We start from the raw sequence: 24,066 nt of genomic DNA, 5'->3' as shown, positions 1-24,066 counted from the left end.
ACGTTGCAACTAACAGGGAAGGCACTGCCTCCCGTGGGGCCAGGCTGTCCTCACACCTCATCAGGACCAACACAGCAGGACAGATGAATGGAAGCAGCTAGGAAAAGCCAGATCTCTTCTAGTGAGCCAGACACAAGAGATTCACAAAAGCACAGAACGACGACAATCTTAATTGTTTCTGTTTTGGACAATGTAGCTATTTTTCATAAAAAATGTTTTTCTGCTATCATACAATGGAGTTACTACTATTCTTAAATGGACTTAAAACATTTTTGTGGGGCTGGCACTGTGGCAGAGTAGCTAAAGCTGTCGCCTGCAGTGCTGGCATCCCATATGGGTGCTGGTTCATGTCCTGGCTGCTCCACTTCCTATCCAGCTCTCTGCTATGGCCTGGAAAGGCAGTACAAGATGGCCCAAGTCCTTGAGCTCCTGAACCCGCATGGGAAGACCTGGAAGAAGCTCCAGGCTCCTGGCTTTAGATTGGCGCAACTCAAGCCGTTGCGGCCATCTGGAGAGTGAACCAGCAGATGTAAGACTTCTCTCTCTCTCTGCCTCTCCGCTCTGATTTTCAAATAAATAAATCTTTACAAAAAAAATTTTGTAAAAATTTCTCCGTTTTAATTGCTAACACAGGACATATGAATGAATAACCCATCTAAGTAAAGTTAGGGAGTGCTTGGCCTGACTGCACCCCACTCCCAGCGCCAACACAGGCTCTGGGAGGCAGAGGATAAGGCGGCATACAGACCCTTGAGGAGTGCAGGAGTCTGGATAGATTGGCACAAATACCGGAATTGAAACACACCGAACGCTGAAGGTAAAACAGTTCTCATTCATTCCACAAACACCTAACACACATTTGCTAAGCCTGAAATAAAGTACTAGGGACAGCGAATGAGAAGCCAGCTGCTCCCCTCCAGGCATCAGACCCCCAGGGGAGACACAGAGAAAGGCAGCAGGGGCCAATTTCAGGAGGGCTCAGAGGCCAGGGGCGGGACAGGCAGAGGGGCCCCAAGGTGAACCAAAAGGAGGCCGAAGGGTGTTTTGAGCAGGGGAGCAAGCCAGGTGTCTGGGGTGGCCACCAGTGCTGGGGGTGCCAGGCGGGTGACAGCTCCTGGTGGTCAGAGGGTCTCTGGCAGGACGGGGAGGGGGGAGTGAAGCTCCTGCAGATCGGGACAGGGAGGGTGGGAGCATGAGAGACTCTGATCAAGGGAGGAGGGCAGCGGCAGGCAGCAAGGGGGCCTGTGTGGGCTGCAGGTGGGCAGGACGTGGAACACACGTGCAGACGCACGTGCACACAGGCAGAGTCTGTACCGATGCTCTGGGGCTCACAGAGCCCCTGAAATCTTTTCAGATGTCCTGGGTTTCAGATAATAATTGAAAACACAGGCAGCAAAATTAAAGAACAGAATGAAAAGACAGTTCACAGGATGGGAGAAAATATGTACATACTGCACATTTCATGTGGGGTGGGGGGAGAAACTGTTACAACTGAATAAAAAAGCATAAGCTTCCAATTAGGAAATGGGCAAAGGACTAGAAACACACATCTCTGCAAAGGAGATACACAGGTGGCCAGCGAGAATAAGAAAAGATGCTCAATACCACCACCACCGGAACAATCGAAATGTCCATCAGGAGAGGAATGGACAAAGAAAACAGGACACACGTACACAGGAGATGGAGTACTATTCACCCATGAAAAGGAACACAGTACCGACAATGCCATGATACAGATGAACCTTGGGTGACTCACAGGTACAAGGGTCAGAGAGTTGTAAGCATTTAGAAACAAAGTAGAGGGCCGGTGCTGTGGCTTCGTGGGTAAAGCTGCTGCCTGCAGTGCCAGTAAACCATATGGGCGCCGGTTCAAGTCCCAGCTGCTCCAGTTCTGATCTAGCTCCCTGATACGGCCTGGGAAAGCAGTGGAAGATGCCCAACTCCTTGGGCCCCTGTACCAACGTGGGAGACCTGGAAGAAGCTCCTGGCTCCTGGCTTCGGATTGGTGCAGTTCCAGCTGTTACAGCCATTTGGGGAGTAAACCAGCAGATGGAAGATCTCCATCTCTCTCTCGCTCTCTGTAACTCTTTCAAATAAATAAATATTTAAAAAAAAAGGAACGGAGCTGCTGGAAATGGAGGAAGGGAAGAGGAGGGCTGCTCAGTGGGGACAGAGTGTCAGTCTCCTAAGACGAACGTTCAGACGGACATCAGGAGGCTCGCGCTATTGCACCACTTAAACGTGGTTAAGAAGGGAAATTTGTGGAGCCAGCACGGTTGCATGGCGGGTAAAGCCACCACCTGCAGTACCAGCATCCCATATGGGCACTGGTTTGAGTACCAGCTGCTCCACTTCCCATCCAGCTCTCTGCTGTGGCCTGGGACAGCAGAAGACGGCTCAGGTTCTTGGGGCCCTGCACCCCTGTGGGAGACCTGGAAGAAGCTCCTGGATTTGGATCGGCACAGCTCCGGCCATCGAAGCCATCTGGGGAGTAAGCAGGAGGGAGGAGCTCTCCCACTCTCTCTGCCTGTGCCTCTCTGTAACTCTGCTTTTTAAATCAATAAATAAATCTTTTTTTTTTTAAAGGTAAATTTTGCATCATGTGGTTTTTGACCACGATTCAAAAAACAAGCACTACAAACAGGCCGTGTGGAGGGAGAGGGGTGAGGGCCTCGGGGATTCGCCCCACGCTATGGTGGGCCTGAGGATGAGCTCACCAGGCCGAGGGAATCCGTCGCTCCAGCTGGGCTGGCTTTTCCAGGGGGCAGGGAGATGGCCACTCCCACAGGGAGGACTACTGGGAGTGGCACCCAGGAGAAGGGGAGTGTGTGAGTGTGTGGGTGTGTGGGTGGGAGGGGTCTGCTCCCACTGCCCTGTCCTATAGCCCCACAGCCTCAGGCCACTGCAGGAGACGCGGGGAGGGGCCAGCCAGGCTCTCTGGGGCTCAGCTCTTCAACATCATAAATCACTCCTCTGGGCGGGGGGCACTGACCTTCCACCCCAACCTCTGACTCTTGAAAGTGAGACAGGAAGGAAGGAAGGGCCTGGCATCATCGTGAACTGGATCAGAGGTGATGGCAACGGGATCACCGACAGGACAGGCTGCGCTGAGCAGAGACTTCAAAGTACCCAGCCAGCCAGGAAGGAAGGAGGCACGCGATCACCAGCCCACAAAGAAGCCAGAGCCTGAAACACGGCTGAGCGGCCCCAGGCCCGGCAAGGGGGCCTGACGCCAGCACGGGCTGAGCCGCTTTCCTCCCGCAGGGAGCACCTCTCACGGAGGGACCGTGGCCAGCTGTGCTCACCGCTATGCACTGCCGCATGATGCAGCTCTGCTTCATCCGCCCGGGGCCCCCGAACTTCTTCATGTCCTTGCAGAAGTGACACTCTCCACACTCGGTCCGCAGGCAGGCCTCGCACTTGCGGCATCGCGTCCGGCGCCGGCGAGCTCCTGCAGTCGTCCGGTTGGCGGCCAACTTCACCGCGGAGGCCGGGCCCAGCTTGCCCTTGGGCCGACCCACTGCCCGGTTCTGCAGGAGAAGACAGGGCGGGTGAGAAAGAAGTGCAGGGTGGCCTGACCCAGGAGAGGGTGTTGCAGACTGACCCGTGGCCCCAGGAAGCTCATGTAAGTCCTACGGCCCAGTGCTCTGAACATGGCCTTATTTGGAGTCAGGGGCTTGAGGGAGGTAGTCAGGTTCAGTGAGGTCATTCAGGTGAACCCTGATCCAATTCTACTATCCTCTGAGGGACAAAACCTGCACACAGAGACACACACACTCACACAGGGAGAAGAAGACCCCGTGACAGGAGTCTGCAAGCCAAGAAACGCCACGGCTGCTGGCAAACGTCAGAAGCTGGGGGAGGGAGGAAGGGTCCTTCCCAGGGACCTGCAGGGGAACACGGCTCTGCCAGACCTCATCTTGTCTGGACTCCTGGCTTCCAGAACCCAGGGACCCCTTCCTCTCCAGGCAGCTCTAGAAAACTGCTACCACGGGCACCCCGTCTCTGAGGCAGCACACCTGGCGCCAGACCCCTCAGTGCAGAACTGGCCCTGGCTTCCTCCTTCTTGTGGCCAGGCTGTGTCTCCCCAGAAAGGCTACTCAGGGCCACACAGTCGGCCTCTGTTCCCTCTGCTGGGAATGCCCCCAGCCCACACCATTTGGCCAAGCTACGCATCCTGCAGGCCGTACACACACAGCTTCCTTCTGGAAGCCCTCCCTGTCCATGGTCCTCACCGCCCCGGCCCCATCACAGCCCATGACCGCCCCGGCCCCATCACAGCCCCCGATCGCAAACGTCTGTTCTCATGTCGTCCTTCCTACAAGTTGGTAAAGGAGGCTGTCACCACAGGTCAGGGCAGGGCTTGGGTTAAGAGAACACCAGGGGCCAGCGCCTCGGCTCACTAGGTTAATCCTCCACCTGCAGCGCCGGCACCCCAGGTTCTAGTCCCAGTTGGGACGCCGGATTCTGTCCCGGTTGCTCCTCTTCCAGTCCAGCTCTCTGCTGTGGCCCGGGAAAGCAGTAGAAGATGGCCCAAGTCTCTGGGCCCCTGTGCCTGCATGGGATCAGATTGGCACAGCTCCAGCCATTGAGGCCATTTGGGGAGTGAACCAGCAGATGTTAAACCTCTCTCTCTCTCTCTCTCTCTCTCAATAACTCTACCTTTCAAATAAATAAATAAATCTTAAAAAAAAAAGTGGGAATCATGGCAGGTGTTCTCTGAGCACTGTGACCAGGTGCTATGCTCATCACTTCACATTTATTGCCTAATTCTCTTAATAATAACCCTGCAGACGAGGACACTAGAGGTTAAGTGCCTGCCCAAGGTCACAGGGACAGCAGAGGCGGTGTAGACTCCACTGTGCTCTGACCCTACAGGCGACAGTGGGTACACATGCATCACAGGGCAAGAGGCTCACAGAGGCTGCCAGAAACGCCACGGTCTGTGCCTCAGCACATGCAGCGTGAAGAGTGCCAACAGGGGAGCAGAGGGGCTCTGGAAGCTCCTCCTCTCATCCCAGCCCTCATAAAGCGTATGCACCCTGCTGCTACTGATTCCTCAAACGCCTGAGACACAGGCAGCCTGTCTCGAGTCAGGTGCACAGGGACAGTGCACAGACCACCTCCAGGACACCACCAGAAGCTAAGGGCTCAAACCCAGCCCGCTGGGGCTGGAGACTCCAAAGACTGACTCTCTGGTGAGCAACAGAAGAAATGCCAGGAGCCTGCAGGAGCATCGGGTGTCAACAGCCAGTGAGTCCCACTGGCCTTGCTGGCCCCATGACCGTGTCAGGGAAGTAAACAGCTGGCCAGTCTGGCCCAATCGCAAAGCTCATCTGTCACCGTGAAGCAAGCACTCCTTCCCGTCATGTTCTAGGGCTGGCAGAGAACACTGTGGCCCGCAACGGGTGCCCATCCCATATGGGCACTGGTTTGAGTTGCAGCTGCCCCACTTCCCAATCCAGCTCTCTACTAATGCACTTGGGAAAGCAGCGCAAGATGGCCCAAGTCCCTGGGCTCCTGCACCCACGTGGGAGACTTGGAAGAAGCTCCTGGCTTTGGCCTAGCACAGCCCTAGCCATTGTGGCCATTTGGGGAGTGAACCAGCAGAGGGAAGACTGATTGACTGATCAGTCGATCGATAGATCTCTCTCCCCTTCTCTCTGTAACTCCACCTTTCAAATAAGTAAATATTTGTCTCCACCCAAAGGAACGCTTTTCCAACCTACAGAAAACAAATCTACCTGCACCCTGAGGGCAGCTACGGCATCCTGCAAGGGCAGCATCCCGAGGAAAATCCACAGGTGAGAGAGACTTCAGAGGGTTCTGTGAAAAGAGCCCTACCAGGACCATGAAGAACCAATCAGGAATGGTAGAATCACAGAGAATGGTGACCCAGAGGGGACAAAAAGAGTAACAAGGAAGGCCTGCTTATTAGACACAGCCCTCACGCTTCGCCATGATGCTCTAGCATCTTTCAAGCACTACCCAAAGTTACAAACGCTGATTCTAAACTCCACTCGATCCCACTCCTGCCTTCAGCAAAGGGAATGATGCAGCTTCAGACGTCCATTCCAACCCCAGGGCCACTTGTTGATTTTATCAGCCCAGGAGTCACACGCTCAGCTCCTTACACGAAAGGTGAGGGAATCTGGAACACACGTGCACACAGCTTCTCCCTATCAGCAACTCGAAGCATCTTACAGGAGACATTAGCACATTCATTCATTCATCCACCAACATTTCCTAAGTTCTTTTCGTCCACCAGACAACATCTTCCGGAAATTCATGGGTACCACCTCCTCAATCCATCATTTTGAAAATATTGGGAATTAAAACAACTTGGATGAGCCTAAATCAATGGAAAGCCATCCTGTGTTCATGGAATGTAACCTTTAATGTAGTTAGAACAGCTATACTCCCTAAAGTTAGCTACAGATCCCATGCAACCCCAATCAAAATCCCACTGGCTATCTTCCAGAAATTGGCATACTGATTATGGAATTTGTGGGGGAAACGAAAGGGACCCAAAAAATTTCAAGAAAACAGGCCGGCACTGTGGCGTAGCAGGTAAAATGCTGCCTGCAGTACCAGCATCCCATATGGATGCTGGTTTGAGTCCCGGATGCTCCACTTCTGATCCAGCTCTCTGCTATGGCCTGGGAAAGCAGTAGAAGATGACCCAAGTCCTTGGGTCCCTGTACTCATGTGGGAGACCTGGAAGAAGCTGCGGCCATTGTGGCCATCTGGAAGTAAATCAGCAGATGGAAGACCTCTCTCCCCTTCTGCCTCTCTGTAACTCTGCCTTTCAAATAAAATAAATAAATCTTAAAAAAAAAAAAAAAAAAAAAAAAAAAAAGATTCAAGAAAACAAAGTAGAAGACTCACACTTCCTGATTTCAAAACTTACTAAAAGCTACAGCAAACAAGACAGGGTAGTACTGACTTAAAGACAAACATAGGAATCACTGGACTACAGAAGTCCAGAAATAAACTCTTATTTTTGACCCATGAATTTTTAGTAAGAGTGCCAAGACAGTGCAGTCAGGAGCGGTCTTTGCAACACATGGTGCTGCTGCAGACACACATCCATACCCAGGAGAATGAAGCAGACCCCCTGCCTCACACCATAGAGTCACTAAAAACTGGATCAGCAACCTCAACACTGAGCCATAAGCCCTTAAAGAAAACACGGCGTAAGCATCCATGAGGCTGGATTGGGCAACAGCTCCTTAGATATGAAATCAGAATCACAAGTGGCAAAAGGTAAATCAGACCTCACCAAAATCAAAAACTTTTGTGCTTCAAAGGACACGCTAAGGTGAAAAAGCTCACAGAATGGGAAATTACCTGAAAGATCATTTATCTAATAAGAGGTTAGAATCCAGAACATATAATTTTACAATTCAACAATAAAAAGACAAATATGCCAAGTTAAAAATAAGCAAAAGAGACAAATGAGTATTTCTCAAAGACATTTAACAAATGGCCAGCAAACATATCCAAAACAAACCAAAACCCTGGACGTCAGCAGCTAGGAGTAGGAACGTGCACTGGAGACTCATTCATCAACCCTCCTGTTCACACAGTCACCCAGCCACCTGCCCACTCTCAGGCTTCCTGGCTGTGAAGTGCGTGGCTTCAGGGCTCAGCGCGGAGACGACAGGGCTGAGTAAGCTGTGCTCCCTGCTCTCAAAGGCAGGAGAACACAGTGCAACGTGGGGATATCACAAGCCAACTTCGACTGAAGTGCTGATCAGTCTTTTCAATGTTTCTATCAGCAATCTGTGAGGTAGGAATTACTACCATTTCCACTTGCAAATGAGGAAGCTGAGGCCTGGTGCCACCCCATCATTTGCCCCTAGTCGTACTGCTAACCAATGAGAAAGCTAAGACGTGAACCCAGGCGATGGACCCAGGAGTGCTGACCCCAGAGAGCTGGCTGGAAGCACAGGACGTGACACAGGAGTTGGTAATTAAGGTAGCCGTAGAGGGGGGACAGACGACCTACAGGCCAAGGGTAGGGATGGGGCTAGGCAGTAGATACTCTAGGCAAAAGCAGGAGTAAGAGAGAAATATGGGAAACTCCATGACACATACAAGGAACTAGCTCCCTGTGGCTGCGGGAAACAGCTCTGAGGCGGCAGAGCCTGCCCCTGCCCTCACAGGCGGGAGCAACAGGACTGTGTTCCTGCAGCGGAGTAGCGAGTACCTATTTTTTGGGCAGTGTGCAAGACAAGAAAGGGAGATCAGCTGGAGATCATGAAGGCAGGAGCAGCAGCAACAGAGGGGACGGCAGGGAGGAGGAGATTTCGGATGTTTTGAAGGCAGACCGAGCAGCAGAAGAGCTGAGTGAGACTGGACATGGAGGCGCAGGCAGGAAGAATCTTGGAAGATGCCAAGGTTCTGCCTTGAGCGGTGGAGTGGGCTTAGGAGAGGAATGAAAACAGTGATTCTGCTGTGTGGGATTTAGGGGACCCAGGGGACATCCAAGGAAGGTGTCCAGCTAGCAAGCGAGACCAGAGCTGAGATCCACAACTGGGACTCAACACCACATAGGTGTAAGAGCTAGTGAAGTCCACGAGCTTGTCAGGAGGAAAGGACGGAGTGGACAATAGCCTTTGGCCCAACGTGGAGAACATTCCAGGGCAGGCTGCAGAGCACCGCCCGTTGAGGACAGCTGGGGAGGTGGGACAGCAGGGGGTCAGAGGGCCAGAGTCCCAAATGTCAAGAGAAGTCAGACAGACAGCGAGGCATGGCTGTGCATTCTGACAATGGAGGCAGTTGCAGGTTGTAAGCACCCCTTACACAGCACACTGGCCCGTGGCCCCACAGGGCAGCCACACCGCTGTGGCATTCCACTTCCTGGTGCAGCCGTGGCTCTCAACATGGTGTCTGTCCCCACATCTTCCAGCATAAAAACCTAGATTTTACCAGGGGCCCGGCCCCTGAACACACCCAGGGACTCAAGGGAGGGCTCTGGTTTCTTTATGCACCTAGGGCAGGAGCATGGTGCCCAGGGGATGGAGGGCTCGAAAAAGAGCGGAAAGCTAAGGATGCCCCAAGGGCACATGGGCACAAGTCACAAAACTGTGTGTATTTTCAGGAAGGATGAGGGGTCCCCCGTGTTAAAACGTTGCCACTTGGGGGCCGGCACTGTGGCGCGACTGGTTAAAGCCCTGGCCTGCAGCAGCGCCATTCCATATGGGCATCAGTGTTTAGTCCTGGCTGCTCCACTTCCAATCCAGCTCCCTGCTCATGTGCCTGGGAAAGCAGCAGAGGTGGCCCATGTCCTTAGGCTCCTGCACCCACGTGGGAGACCCACAAGAAGCTCCTGGCTGCGGATCGGCGCAGCTCCAGCTGTTGCAGCCATTTGGGTTGTGAACCAGCGGATGGAAGATCTCTCTCTCTCTCTCTTTCAAATAAATGAAGTAAGTCTTTAAAAACAACAACAACAACAAAAACTTCACCACTTAATAAACCGTGGTGGGTAACACAATGGTCGTGACCACATTAGTTTCTGACTTTCTAACTTTCTAATGACGATTATTATTTTCAATAATAAACTGCAGACATTGGATAAAAAAAAAAGTAGGGCATATTTTCACTTCAGGGATTCCCCACTGAGGTAGACCAAGAAGTCTTCTCGCTAACAGTGCTCCTTTAAGAGGCACCCCCCCAAACTGGAAAGCAAAGCTTAAGAAGTTTCTGGCACCTTCTAGACTGAAGAAGCAAATAAAATCCCAGGCAAGGGTGCAGACCAGTGAGGAACCAGCACAGTTCCCCTGCCCACACCTCCCCCTCTCACTGCTGTCCTGTGGGCCCAGGGCCGCATCCAGGGGGCGCTGCGAGGTGCACAGACCTTTAAAGCAGAATAGTCAAAAGCTCTTGAGGAGGGCGGAGGTGGAGGTGGGGGCTCCGCCCAGCTGCAGGGTGAACTGCAGGAACTCCCCAGTGGGGGCCTCATCCTTGGGGTCCTTCCAGCCACAGGTGGGCAAGCAGACCTGCACATCCACACTCTGACTTGTACCTCCCTCCTCAGAAGGGCCTTTCTTTCCCACTCTGCACGGATGGGGCTCAGAGAAGAGCCAGGCTTAGCTCCCGCCAGCCTGAGCTTCCAGTCCCCAGCCCCAGTTGCCTCGAGGTCTTCGGAGGAAGCCACTCCACTCAGGCCCAAGAAATCCTTGGGCTGAGGAGACCAGGGGTGGCAGGGATGAGAGGCAGAGGGGGCGGAGCTCACAGGGTACCTGAGCTGACACCCAACTTCTCTACTGGGACAATGGGGCTGGGTTTAGCTGTCATCTCCCTCAATGCACCTGAGTGGGGAAAAAAAGAAAATCTCCTTAATGTGAACATTTCAACCTCCAGAGAACTTCAGCTGCTAGCACTGCACAGGTGCTGCAACTGGGCTGCCCAACCAGGAGGAAAAAGACCTGGCTACAGGCAGCACAGGTCCCGCCTCTGCAGAAGTCGCTCTCAGGAGTGGCAGAACCCAAAAACGTGGCGTTAAACCCACAGACATCTAAGCCTTGTCCCTGCAGTGTCAAAGATGGCGCCTACCACAGGCATCGAACAAAGCCCAGGTAACGGGGACCTCAAGCCCGGAACAGCGGGGCCCAGGTGCCAGGGAGCACCAACACCCAGTGGACATCCCGCTGTCCTGCAAATGACAACCCTTCGCAGGACTGGGCAGACCCAAGCTTCAAACCAGCAGCTGAGGTGTGGACGAAGTACCCAGGACTCCAGAGCCATCCGCACTCCGCTCTGACTTGAGTTCCAAGCCAACGCCCCTTGAACGGGCCCTGGGTCGACCGAATCCGAAAGACCAGGGGATTCAGGCAGCCGAGGGGACGCGTCTGAAAAAATGTGCCTCGAAACTGAGGAACAGCAGAGACGCAACGTCTCTGTCAACCAAAACCACTTAGTGATGCCTGCGAGGCGACGGGAACTGCGCATGTACCCCACTTCCTCAATTACGCCTGCTGGGGTGGGGGAGAAAGTTCCCACATTTCGGCTCCCACATTCCTAAACATCTTATTCCACTGAGGAGACGCACCGGGATTATAAATAAGCATCTCCCGTCCGCAGCCCGCCCAGCGCCCACGCGGTAACACAACCCGGCCCACCGCGAGCTCCCCCGACAGGTCCACCTGGCCCGCGCCGCGCTACGAACGTTAGTTATCCTGCAGGTCACAGCCGGTAAAACCCCAACTTTCCTCCTCCGCTCCTCCACGCGAACCTGCCCGGAGTGCGTTCACGCCGTAAACACACCCAGGGCTTTGTTTTACACACGGATTTCGGCCCCCCGGGTCCCCAGAGGGGTCCCTCTCCTGCTAAATCCAACCGAGGCCAAGCCCTGCCATCCGGGGTCACGGCTTCCTCCGCGCCGCCTCCCGGGCGCGCTCGCCCGGGTTCCGGATGGCCCGCGCCGGCCGCGGCTCGCACCCCTTCCTGTCTCCGTCTGCCCACGGCCGGCGGCGGGCGGCCAGCGCGCGGCGCCCAGACAAAAGCTCGGGCCGTCGGGCCCACGGGCCGCGGGCGTCTGCCAGCCCGGAGGCCGAGGGTCCCGGCGCAACTTTGCGAACAGAAAAGGAAGGAGGCGTCGCGCCCGCGGCTCCCGGTGCTCCCGGTGCGCGTGTGGGCCGCGGGCGAGGGCGCCGTGCGCCCCGCGGCCGCCCGCAACTTGCCCGCGGGCCGTGGCCCGCGCCCGGCAGGCCCGCCCGACGGCGAGGCCCGGCGGCCCACATTGTCCCCGCGGCGCCCGGCAGCCCCCCGCGCGCACGCCCGCACGCACACGCCCCCTGCCCGGGCCGGCTGGAGGGGCCGCCGGCCTGCCGCTCTCCTCCACGCCCTGCTCGGGCCCGGCCCTGGCGGCCCCGCCGGCGGCGGCTGCAAAACTTTCTCCTCATCGCGGCGGCGGCGGCGGCGTCGCGGCCGCCCTCGGCGCGTCAGGCAGGCGGTCGGGAGGTCGGGCGGCCGGTCCCTCCCTCGGCCCCACCCCGGGCCGCCGACCTGGTCCGGCTCGGATTCATAGTCGTCGTCCTCGGCGCTCACGGACATGGCCATGGCTCATGGTGGGCCCAGGCTCGCGCGCGCTGACATGGCTGGAGCGGCGCCGCCGCCGCCGCCGCCGCCGCCCGCCCGGAGCAGGCTCGGCTCGCCCCGGCTCGGGCTCGGGCTCGGGCTCGGGCTCCCGCTCCCGCTGCCGCGAGGAGGGAGCCGCGCCGCGCGCCTCGCACGCCCGCGCGGGAGGGGGCGGGGAGGGGCCGGCGGGGGAGGGCCGGGGCGCTCATGCATATGCATGAGGCGAGCCAGGAAGGGGCTGGCCCCCCGGGCGGGCGGGCCAATGGCGCGGCCGCGGTGCTCGGGCCGCACACAAAGGGAGCCCGGCCTGCGGTGACACGGGGGCGGGCCCGCCGAGGGCGGCCCCTCGCGGCCGGCGCGCGGGGACTGGGGCTGCGTGGGGGCGTGCCCCGCGCCCCGCCCGGCCCGGCCCGGCCCGCGCGCCGCGGGATGCACATGGTGGCTGCACGCCGCCGCCGCTGTAACAGGAAACGCACGCCCGCCGTGGGGTGGGGTCTTTTGTGTAGTCCTGCGGGGACCCCCGCACGCGACGCCTGGCCTCAGGTGCCTGCGTCCCCCCGGGTTTGCACATGCTGCGGGGCAGCGGCACCTGACGCCCGCTCTCCGGCCTGCGGAGGATCCGGGGCCCCCGTTGCCCCGCACGCCGCCGCTGGGCTGGGCTGGCGCTGCCCGGTCAGCCGCCCTCGGGTTTGCCTTTCAGGTCGACAGTCGGCGTCAAACGTGGGGCGATGCAGGCAGGAGTTCCACCGGAGCCGCCTGCCGCGGGGGCTGTCAGAGAGCACGCCTGGACTCTGCCCCGGGGTGGCTGTCCTGCGAGCGGAACCCCCCTTCCCGCGGTGCCCAGGAATCCCTCGGCCCCGGCTGACAGCGCCGCAGCCCCCAGGCAGTCCGGGGAGGTGTGGGTTTCCCAGTTCTTAAACTGTAAAGGTTCCTAACGCCGCCTCCAAAAACAGCCCACTCCTGCGGAACACCGTGGCTGGAAATCCACCCTGATCTTCATCCCCAAAGGGAAGAAGGAAAGAGAAGTCTCCCGGACACTTACACCTTTTCTCTGGGGAAGGAAAAAAAAGCCACAAAGCCATAGTTGACTCCTGCCAAGGAGCAGGACGCTCAGCTGTGCCTGCTCAGTAGCTCCATGGATAAAATTGGAAGGGTTTACAGGAGGGATAGGTAAAGAGATCAGGGCTTTCCCAAGAATAAGCCCATTAGCTGTGAAACCAGGTGACCAGTCATCTAACTCTTACTCACGTCCACAGGGAGAGCCCGAGGCACAGGCAGGCGGGTTGGGGCCTGGGGCTGCCAGGGAAGATGGTGGAGACCTTGTAAACAAAGCCCAGGGACGGGGTGGGGAGGTCCTGGCAGAGAACTGGGCGCAGGGCAAGCAGCAGGGATGCCACCCCCTTTACCGAGACGTCCGTGTGGACTTGAAACACCTGCTGACGCATCGCGGGAAAATAACCCAGCAGACGAGCTCTCACTGAACCAGCTGTCCTGGGCTTCCTTCCTGCCCTGCTATATTTTTCACAATCCACTCAAGGTTTGAAAAATACAAGCAAAAAAATACCACCACCACCACCACTTCATCTCACGGACCAAGGGTCCCTGCTCCTGACCAGCTACCTTGCTGTATCTGACCAGTCCAGACACCAGGAACATGGAGAAAGGGGCTGATAAACTGCTAATCACGCTTTCACTTCCTCGTAGCTGGTCGGGCCAGCAACACCGTGCACCACCAGAAGCCTGTAAGCAGGACTGCTACTCCCCATACGAATCAATGAACAGGGGCCTGTTTACTGGGGTTGTGGGGGCTGATTTCTTGGAGGGCTCGCAAAAGCTCACTTCCGTATTGAAGGCATGGTTCTCAATCATCAAGGCGCAAAGGAGAGAAAGGGACAGTGTAGTCAAAGGCAGGTTGCTGCTGACAGGAACACCCTTCTTCCCACCGCAGAGCCAGAAGGGGCCACATTTCACAGGTGAGCACTTAGAGAGGCCCAAGGGGAATTCCAAAGTCAACTCTGCCCCGGCTCTCTTGTAGAACCCCATCAGAGAGAGAGAGCTCCCTCCAGGGGTCTGGGTCTGGGCAGTGACACTTAAGCAGACATGAGCTCATCCCTCCAGGCAGCTGGGAGGTTTGTGCTATTGCTCACCCATTTTGCGGACGAGGAAACAGGCGTACTGCTGCCAGGAAGCGAAAAGACCTGCAGACGGCCCCGCAGGCTATCAGCCATCCCACCCCAATGCCTCGTGCCAAAGACGAGAGATGCCAAGCACGACTGGTGTCATGACCCAAGTCAGAAACCCAACTGTCCCTGACCAGATTCTGTAATTCTGAGTCCTGGGATCAGTGGTTTTGACGGCCAGGCTGCCACCTGGTCTGTCAAGGGCTGACGGTGGACCCAGGAAGGTGCCAGCGGAGGGTCCTCCTCAAGCGCCAAGCCGGCTCCTGCCAGTCAGCATCCTAACACCTCTCCACCTGCAGAAGAGCCTCCTTCCCTCAGTCAAGTGTCCTTCAGTGAGCTGGTGCACACAATTACCCAACATCTGTTTTGTATTGATCGTGTGCCTGCCTGTGAATAAAACACACATTATGCCACCCCGTGCCCGGGAGGACTGCCACCTTCAGATGTCATTAACACTGCGCCTTCAGCTGGCCCGTTCTCCCACATGACCTCACCACTGAGTGGCCCTAAGAATGGAACATTCTCCCGGCTGCACTTGGCCAAACTTCACTTCCGTTCTTAGAAAGAGCTCCCCAAAGCCGATGCCACCCAGGCAGCTGGTGCTTGCCCTGAGCCAGGAGGATCCAGAACTTTCACCACGTGGTGGAGAAATAAGCAAAAACAGATGGAAGCCAAGTTCTCTGCGGTCATAGTCGTCACCTACTTCCCTGCTTCCTCTCTGTCATGTAGTTTTCTGCTGCGCTTATCAGATCATGAGACCTCAGGAATGACCCCCAGCTGCCAAGAGGTTTGTACCCAGACTCAGCCTTGTCCCAGGCTGGGAACAGGCAGTGTGATAAGGGGGGAGGGGGAGGGACAATGCCTAAAAGGCAGGTGCCATATGTACATGGAATACAGGGCGGCAGAAGCACCTGTGTGTGTGTCACTGTGACAAGACTCACTACTGAGTTTACAAAGCAAGGTACATACGGTTTTATATCAAACACACATCTGTAAACATCATACTGTGTGTTCTGTCGACCCGTATTTCACATATCGATAAGTACGTAAATCTATCGCAGGAAGCCTGGAAAAGCCAAAGTGACTCAGATGAAGAAAGAATTAGGGTAATGAGTGACGGAAGGGCCAGGATTGGGAGTCACAGTCAAATGGGATTGTAGTCTCTCTGTAATTCTTTTATTACTTTTAATAATTTATATACTCACGACTTCTTTCTAACGCTAAAATTAATAAAAAGTCACAAAAACCATCATCAAGGTTTATCCATTATTCTCCTCGATTCTTCTCATCAGAAAGGGAGGAAAGCAGAAAATGACTCCATCTGGGTCTCTCACGTGGGTGGCAGGAACCCAGATACTTGGCCCAGCACCTGCTGCCTGCTGGATTGGAAGCACAGAGGCCATTTAACCTGCTGAGCCACAATGGCCGAGTTATGTTAGGTAAACCTTACCTTGGTAAAAAGCATATACCTCTCTCCATCTATCAATGAGGGGACTTCAAAAAGTTCATGGAAAATGGAATTAAAAGAGAAGTTTATTTTTATGCAAAATATTTTGAAGTCCATATGTAGTTTTTTCACAGGAGTCATTTCCATGAACTCTGAAGGCCCCTCTCATGCTATAGGTACCCCCCCAACACACACACGGACTTAGTCACCAGCTCCGTCTTCTGTGGTTAGCTCAGCTGGTCAACACCTGGGGATGAGGAGCCTGTCCTCCTCCCCACCCCCATGCCAGGCCTTTGAAGGGACCTTCTTTGTTGGGGGCCCAGGGGCACCTCTCCCTGTGGCTGTGTCTTCACTGAAGAGTAACCTCAGTTCCTGTTCTTGGAGCCTAGTCTGGGCCCTGAACCCTGGGACCTGTGGAAACCCAACAGGAGAGTGGAAGGGACCTCTGAGAGGAGCTGCCAGAGCCTTCGGTCAGGAGCGGGAGGGGGGTACACCTGGTTGCCTCCCTCCCACTCTGGCTCCAACTCTGCCCAACCCCCCTTCCTCTAGCTGCTGCCATGGGCCCTGCTTCATTTATTGCTTGCTTTCTTCTTTAAAACTGGCTCTTGCCGGCTCTGTGGTGCAGTGGGTTAACGCCCTGGCCTGTAGTGCTGGTATCCCATATGGGTGCCAGTTCAAGACCCAACTGCTCCACTTCCGATCCAGCTCTCTGCTCTGGCCTAGGAAAGCAGTAGAAAATGGTCCAATTCCTTGGGCCCCTGTACCCACATAGCAAACTCAGAAGAAGCACCTGGCTCCTGGCTTTGATCAACACAGCTCCAGCCATTGCAGACAACTGGGGAGTGAACCATCGGATGGAAGACCTCTCTCTATCTCTCTGCCTCTCCTCTCTCTGTGTAGCTCTGACTTTCAAATAAATAAATTAATTTAAAAAAAAAAATGGCTCTAAAGCCGGCGCCGTGGCTGAATAGGCTAATCCTCCACCTTGCGGCGCCGGCACACCGGGTTCTAGTCCCGGTCGGGGCGCCGGATTCTGTCCGGGTTGCCCCCCTTCCAGGCCAGCTCTCTGCTGTGGCCAGGGAGTGCAGTGGAGGATGGCCCAGGTGCTTGGGCCCTGCACCCCATGGGAGACCAGGAAAAGCACCTGGCTCCTGGCTCCTGCCAGGATCAGTGCGGTGCGCCGGCTGCAGCGGCGGCCATTGGAGGGTGAACCAACGGCAAAGGAAGACCTTTCTCTCTCTGTCTCTCTCTCACTGTCCACTCTGCCTGTCAAAAAAAAAAAAAAAAAAATGGCTCTAGTGGGCCCATTTGCCTCTCAGCCCACCTATGTCTATGAAAATGTATGAGTTCATCATGGCACTCCAAGCAGGGCAAGCCTGTGACAGAACTCTTCTGTCCCCCTGTGAAGCAGGCTTTAAGACAATGCTTTGGGGCCCAGTGCTGCTCCACTTCAGACCCAGCTCCCTGCTAACACACCTGGGAAACCAGCGGAGGATGGCCCAAGTGCTTGGGTTCCTGCCACCTATGTGGGAAACCAGGAAGAAGTACCTGGCTTTGGTCCAGCCCAGCCCTAGTGGCCATTCTGGCCTTTTGGGGAATGAAGCAGTGCATAGAAGATCTCTCTCTCTCTCTTTCTTTCTCTCTCTCTCTGTAATTCTGCCTTTCAAATAAATACATTTTTAAAAAGAGATGCTTTAGGCCAGGCATTTGGCCCACCCACTTTGGATACCCGCATGTGATATCACAGTGCCGGGGCTCGAGTCCCAGATTTGCTTCTCTGGAAGGCAGCAAGTGATGGCTCAGGCTGCTGGGTCCCTGCTACCCACATGAAAGACCTGAATTGAGTTCCGAGCTCCTAGTTTCGGCCTGGCCTAGCTTCAACTATTTGCAGACATTTGGGGGAGGGAACCAGCAGATCTCTCTGCCTTTCAAATAAAGTGAGTAAAATAAAAATAGTTAAGAATAAAAAAAGGAAAATGGAAAGAATTGAGCCTGCTTGCTTTTCAGGAGGAAGTGGACAGAGCCGCCCAAGTGGGGAGGGGAAACTCTCAGAAGAAGGCAGCTGCCTCCCAGCAGAGCGACGAGAACTGTGAAACAGGAAAGCGTGACTGACAAGTGTTGAAACCATCCATGAACGGTTGGGGGAGCAGGGGACCCCTGACTCTGGAAGAATCAGAGAAGAACATAACTGAAGAATGCCATCACCTTGAACAGCTAGGCTGTTTATTTCACTCTAACCAAATCTTTGGGTGTGGCTTCCAGATTACAGAACTTATGAGGATAAGGAACAAGATAAGTGACACCCCAAGGATGCATGAAGGCAGTGGGCAGGATTTCTACAAATCAACATCCTCAGAAAAGCCAAGACTAAGAGAGAATTAAGAATGGATTCAATGTGTGCGCCTGGACTGGATCCTGGTCTGGACAAAGCAGCTGAAAAGGAAACGTTTGGGTGGCAGGCAGGACGCAGGGACCGTACTTGTTCTTAGGTGTAATAATGGTGTTTTGGCTATGCAGAAAATGTTCTTCCTTTTTCAGAGATGTAAATCTGAGTTTAAAATAAAGTGAGTTAAAAAGAAAGGACACCCGTCACCTCAAGACGGCTGTATCCAGAACACACAAACGGAAAGTCACGAGTGTCGGCGAGGATGAGAAGCAGCCCCTGTACTCCTGGAGTGTCAGACAGTGCAGCCAGAGCGTGCCTTTGCAGCAGTGGTTTCGGTGCCTCTTGGGGAGGCCAGGCTGTGAGGTAGCGGGTAAAGCCACTGCCTGTAATGCTAGCATTCCATATGGGTGCCGGTTCGAGTCCTGGCTGCTCCACTTCCAATCCAGCTCTCTGCTATGGCCTGGGAAAGCAGTAGAAGATGGCTCAAGGCCATGGGCCCCTGCACCTCCGTAAGAGACCCAGAAGAGGCTCCTGGCTTTGGATCGGCATAGCTCCGGCTGTTGCGGCCAACTGGGGAGTGAATCAGCGGATGGAAGACTCTCTCTCCCTCTCTGCATCCCATATCAGAATGCCCATATCAGGCCGGCGCTGTGGCTCAATAGGCTAATCCTCCACCTTGCGGCGCCGGCACACCAGGTTCTAGTCCCGGTCGGGGCGCCGGATTCTGTCCCGGTTGCCCCTCTTCCAGGCCAGCTCTCTGCTATGGCCAGGGAGTGCAGTGGAGGATGGCCCAGGTGCTTGGGCCCTGCACCCCATGGGAGACCAGGAAAAAGCACCTGGATCCTGGCTCCTGCCATCGGATCAGCACGGTGCGCCGGCTGCAGCGGCGACCATTGGAGGGTGAACCAACGGCAAAAGGAAGACCTTTCTCTCTCTGTCTCTCTCTCTCACTGTCCACTCTGCCTGTCAAAAAAAAAAAAAAAAAAAAAAAAAGAATGCCCATATCTAGTCCCAGTTCCTCCACTTCCTACCCAGCTCCCTGCTAATGTACCCTGCAAGGCAGCAAGTGATGGCCCAACTGCTTGGGCCCCTGCCACCCATGTAGGTGACATGGATGGAATTCCTGGCTCCTGGTTTCAGCCTGGCCTAGCCCTGGGATTTAAAGGCATTTGCAGAGTAAAAAACAGCAAACAGAAGATCTGTCTCTCTTTCAAATAAAATGAAAATAAATAAATAAAACATTTTTGAAAACAGTACAGACCCTACGGAAAATGGTTTGATAGCTCCTAAAAACACTGAACACTGAATTACCTTATGACCTAGCAAGTCCATCTCTGAGTGTGCACTTTTTTAAAATATGGGATGCCAGTATTGCAGGCGGCAGCTTTACCTGCTACACCACATTGCCAGCTCCTAGACATACACTTTTTTTTTTTTTCAAGATTTATTTATTTATTTGAAAGGCAGAGTTACAGAGAAGCAGAAGCAGAGAGAGAAAGGTCTTCCATCTGCTGGTTCATTCCCCAAATGACCACAATGGCTGGAGCTGGGCTTATCCGAAGCCAGGAGCCAGGAGCTTCATCCAGGTCTCACACGTGGGTGCAGGGGCCCGAGGATTTGGACCATCTTCTACTGCTTCCCCAGGCCATAGCAGAGAGCTGGATTGGAAGCGGAGCACCTGGGACTCAAACTGGCGCCCATATAGGATGACGGCACTGCAGGCAGTGGCTTTAGCTGCCATGCCACAGCGCCAGCCCCCGATATACTCTTTTTAAAACAAACTGAAAGCAGGGACTCATAAAAATGCTTATGGTAGAAGAAACCCACTGTCTACTGAGAGATGAAAGGATAAAAATGTGGTCTATCCAAACAACAGAAGGTTACCCAGCTTTAACAAGGAAATCCTGACTCGTGCAACAGGGCTGAGCCTTGAAGGCATTACCCTGATGAACAAGCCAGTCGCCGAGGACAGACTGCGGGACTCCACTCAGAGGAGGGCCCAGCGGCCAGACTCCAGAGACAAGGGCTGAGGTGGGGAGACGGTGAGGAGTTAGTGTTCAACAGGAATCGCCTGGGGAGGACACAAAGTTCTGGAAACGCGGGAACGCACCAAACGTCATTACTGAATCACTTACCTAAACATTCTTAAACACTCCATTTTATGCTATGTGCATTTTAACACAGCTTTTAAAAGTGTGATAAAAATAGGTAATAATTTTAAAATATAAGAAACAGCACTCAGGCCTCCTTTCCACATCCATCCTGTGATCTTGACTCATAAAAATAATCTCTTTTTTTTACCCTTTTACAGTAAATTTTAAAAATGATCATTAAAACTATAGTAGTAAAACATTCCTAACCAATGGGTTGACAAAGATATAAAACAAAATTTGACAATGAAAATGGAATCTAAATGTTAAAAAAACACCTTTTTCTTCCTGTGAGTGAGATGATCTCCAAACCCTTCTAGGAGCTTTGCTGTGTAGTGAGCGACATGGGGGGTCGTGTGGTGGGGGGGTGGTCTACTCAGAGCAGATTTTGCTGTAGCTTTCACTTCTCACCTACTTTCTTGAGTTTTTTTTTTTTTTTTTAAGAATTTATTTCTTTGAAAAAACAACAGAGACAGAGAGATTTTCCATCTACTGGTTCACTCCCCAAATGGCCACAACACCCAGGACTGGGCCAGGCCTGAAACTCCATCGTCTCCCACATTAGGCCACCTTCCACTGTTCTCCCAGGTGCATTAGCAGGAGGCTAAATTGGAAGCGGAACAACCAGGACTTGAACTGGCACTGCGATATGGGATGCCCATGTCACAAGAAGCAGCTTAACCTGCTTGTGACACAATGCCATCCTCTTGTTTTTACATATTTATTTATTAATTTCCATTTTATTTAAAAGGCAGAGAGACATATGGAGAAAGATCTTCCATCCACTGGTGCACTCCCTAACACAGCTGGGGCTGGGCCAGGCAGAAGTCAAGAGTCTGAAACTCAATCCAGGTCTCCCATGTGGGTGCACCCTTGTACCACCAAGTACTTGTGTCATCACCTGTTCCCCCCAGGGTGTGCATAACAGGAAGCTGGATGGGAAGCAGAGGACCAGGGACTCCGTTAGGAGATGTGGGCGTGCCAAGTAGTGACTTAACCACTAGGCCACACCTACCTCCTCTGAGTATAATTAAAGCTCCACTCATCCCATAAAATGCACTTATCCTCCCCAACTTTGGCACATGAAGCAAAATTAAACAATATTTCACCCATCTTCAAACAATCTCACCCTTTTTCTTGAGACCGCCTGAATTTGAAGGATGGATTATCTGACATCATTTGGTTGAATGCACACATCTCCCTTCCTAACAAAGCCAAATTACAGAAAGAGGGAAAATTTAAAAAAACAAAAAAAGGAAAAGAAAAGAACATGCCAACTTATTACAGTGTCAATGATCCCTTCTTTCAAATGGGAAATAAGACGATGGCACTTGATGACAAGAAAAGTCTAGAGAATTCGCCATTGCTGCAGAAATAAAACCGTGATGACGGCCAGCCATGACAGAGGGCGCCCGCCTGGCTTGCTAATTACCCCACCAAAGGCAAGGGCCCTCCACAGCCCAGTTGCTTTCCAGGAATTTGTCTTCAGAATTATTAACACAGACAGCGGGGCAGGTTGTCAGCCTGAAAAAGAAATCCTTGGCTTCAGGCTTTAATTACAGGTTATTTCCGCTGAATGCCGTCTTAAAGTCATTCTAAAATGATAGAAACAGTGGCTGAAGAACTCTGGGTAAGATCTTTCTCAGTCCAGCGGGACAAAGTGGGAGCCTCAATCTGAGGGGCAGAAGGGTTGAGGGAAGATCAAAGAATTGTCCACAGCCTTCTCCCAATTAGTACTCTCGGCAGCTGGCTGGGGCAAGGCCACAAAGGGGGAGGGAGGGAGGGAGGCAGTCACCAGGGAGGACTCAGAAGCATTTTAGGGGGCAGGTGAAGGAGAACAGAGATGACACTGGTCAGATGCAACCTCATCTTCCAGAAGCTGGGCCAGAGGGGAGGCGCAGGAGGGAGAAGAGAACTGGGGAGAGCCACGGCGAGGCCGGCAAAGCTATGGAGACCTCGGCGCAGCCTGGCTCCCTGATGGTCGGAGCATAACGAATTTTGGGATTTTGGATTGGGGATGTGCCACCTGTGTTTGTTATGGATTCTTTGCCACGGAACTCATGGCCAGGAATACTATGCAGCACGTTAGCACAACACGCAGGGGGCTGCTACACACAGCAAAATCACCCCCTCCCAAAGTACAAGCACCTGAGAAGTGTGTCACTGAACTGACCATGAAGACGACAGGGCGCAGCAGGAAGGTGCAAGTGTTGCTTGTTCGGCCTCACCATGCTGCTCTTGTGCTCAACCAAAAATGACCTCCAAAAGCAATGCTGAAGCTACTCCCCTGCCCTGCCTGGCTCTCATGCACACTGTGAATCTAGAAACTTCTACCCTCTGGCTTCCCAGTTCACTACCAGGAGGTAATGAGGGGTTTGATGGGATCCTAACCATCATGCCCTCCAGCAAGGACAAGGTAAGGTGAAGGTACTTCAAACCGATCATGGAAAATCGGAATTAAAAAGTGAGTTAATTCTGAAGCAAAAACGTTTTGAAATTCATGCAGAGGTTTTTTTTTCTTTAATTTATTTAACAGGTAGAGTCATAGACAGTGAGAAAGAGACAGAGAGAAAGGTCTTCCTTCCGTTGGTTCACTCCCCAAATGGCCGCTATGGCCAGAGCTATGCCGACCCGAAGCCAGGAGCCAGGTGCTTCTCCTGGTCTCCCATGAGGGTGCAGGGCCCAAGGGCCTGGGCCATCCTCCACTGCCCTCCCGGGCCACAGCAGAGAACTGGACTGGAAGAGGAGCAACCGGGACTAGAACCCGGCGCCCATATGGGATGCCGGTGCCGCAGGCGGAGGATCAACCAAGTGAGCCATGGCGCTGGTCCTCATGTAGAGTTTTTAAATGGCATGTGTTTTCAAAATTAACTTCTCTATTTTAAAAGGTAAAGTTTCACTTATCCATTTGAAAGCAAAGTGACAGAGACACACAGAGAACTCTTCCATCTGCTGATTGACTCCCCCAAAAGGCTGCAATGGCCCACGCTAGGCCAAGCCAAATCCAGGAGCCAGGATCCAGAAACCTGGGTCTCACACATGGGTGCGTGGGCCATCTTCCGCTGCTTTCCCAGGTGCATTAACAGGGAGTTAGATGGGAAGTGGAGCAGCAGGGGCTTGAACTGGCACTGCTGTATGTGATGCTGGTGTCCCAGGAGGCTTAACCCTCTGGGCCACAACACTGACCCCTAAACTTATCTTCTATTTCCCGTGAACTTTTTGAAGCACCTTTGGTTCAGTTCACTCACTGACTGATTTGGAATTAGAGCCCAGGGTAAAGCAGTCCAAGACCGGGGTCCCAGGGCAGCTCTTGCTGAATTCTCTGGTGCTGAGGTCAGAAAATACTCTGCTTGGAGCAAGGCCCATCTTTGGTGGGTCTTCTTGTACTCCCAAGAACCTGCCCATGCCACAGGAGACTCGGCCACACTCGTGAAGGCCCCTGGGCTGCGGCTCCAGGGCCTCCTCACTGCAGCTGCCCTCCTGGGGGCTTGGAAGAACTGGAGTCTCCGCACCCTTGACCTTTGACACCCTCCCTCTGGAAGGCCGAAGGCTTCTTCTCTGGTGTAGGGGAGTGAGCAGGGGATGAGAGAGGAGCTTTTCCTGTCATTATTAATACATCTCCGTTTTTGATTGGCACAGAGGATCGTGCATGTCCACGGGTATAGTGTGACACTGCAGGAAGCTGTCTGACACCAATCAGATCAGGGTCACTGGCACAACCACACCTGAGAAGCAGCCTCAAAAGCCAGCACCGCGCTCATGCAGCCACAGCTATTTCAAGGAAATGAAGCCACTCAGGCCCTGGGCTCTGCACAGGCA

At 53.9% G+C, this 24,066-nt stretch overlaps 1 protein-coding gene across 14 annotated transcripts in view; it reads right to left on the bottom strand.

Moving 5' to 3' along the window:
• KDM2B (lysine demethylase 2B) overlaps positions 1 to 24,066 on the bottom strand; it is a 160,972-nt gene that overhangs the window by 16,629 nt on the left and 120,277 nt on the right. For all 14 annotated transcript variants that reach the window (XR_011385264.1, XM_017349528.3, XM_070066159.1 and 11 more), the window contains one exon: positions 3,306 to 3,530. Coding sequence is in view for 13 of the 14 variants with exons in the window: in XM_017349528.3 (XP_017205017.1) it covers positions 3,306 to 3,530 (225 nt within the window). In the remaining variant the exon portion in view is untranslated. The remainder of the gene's footprint in view (positions 1 to 3,305; positions 3,531 to 24,066) is intronic.

The sequence above is a fragment of the Oryctolagus cuniculus genome, chromosome 21 (genome assembly GCF_964237555.1).
Source record: "Oryctolagus cuniculus chromosome 21, mOryCun1.1, whole genome shotgun sequence".
NCBI classification, from domain to species: domain Eukaryota; kingdom Metazoa; phylum Chordata; class Mammalia; order Lagomorpha; family Leporidae; genus Oryctolagus; species Oryctolagus cuniculus.
This window is presented reverse-complemented; position numbering and strand designations above follow the sequence as displayed.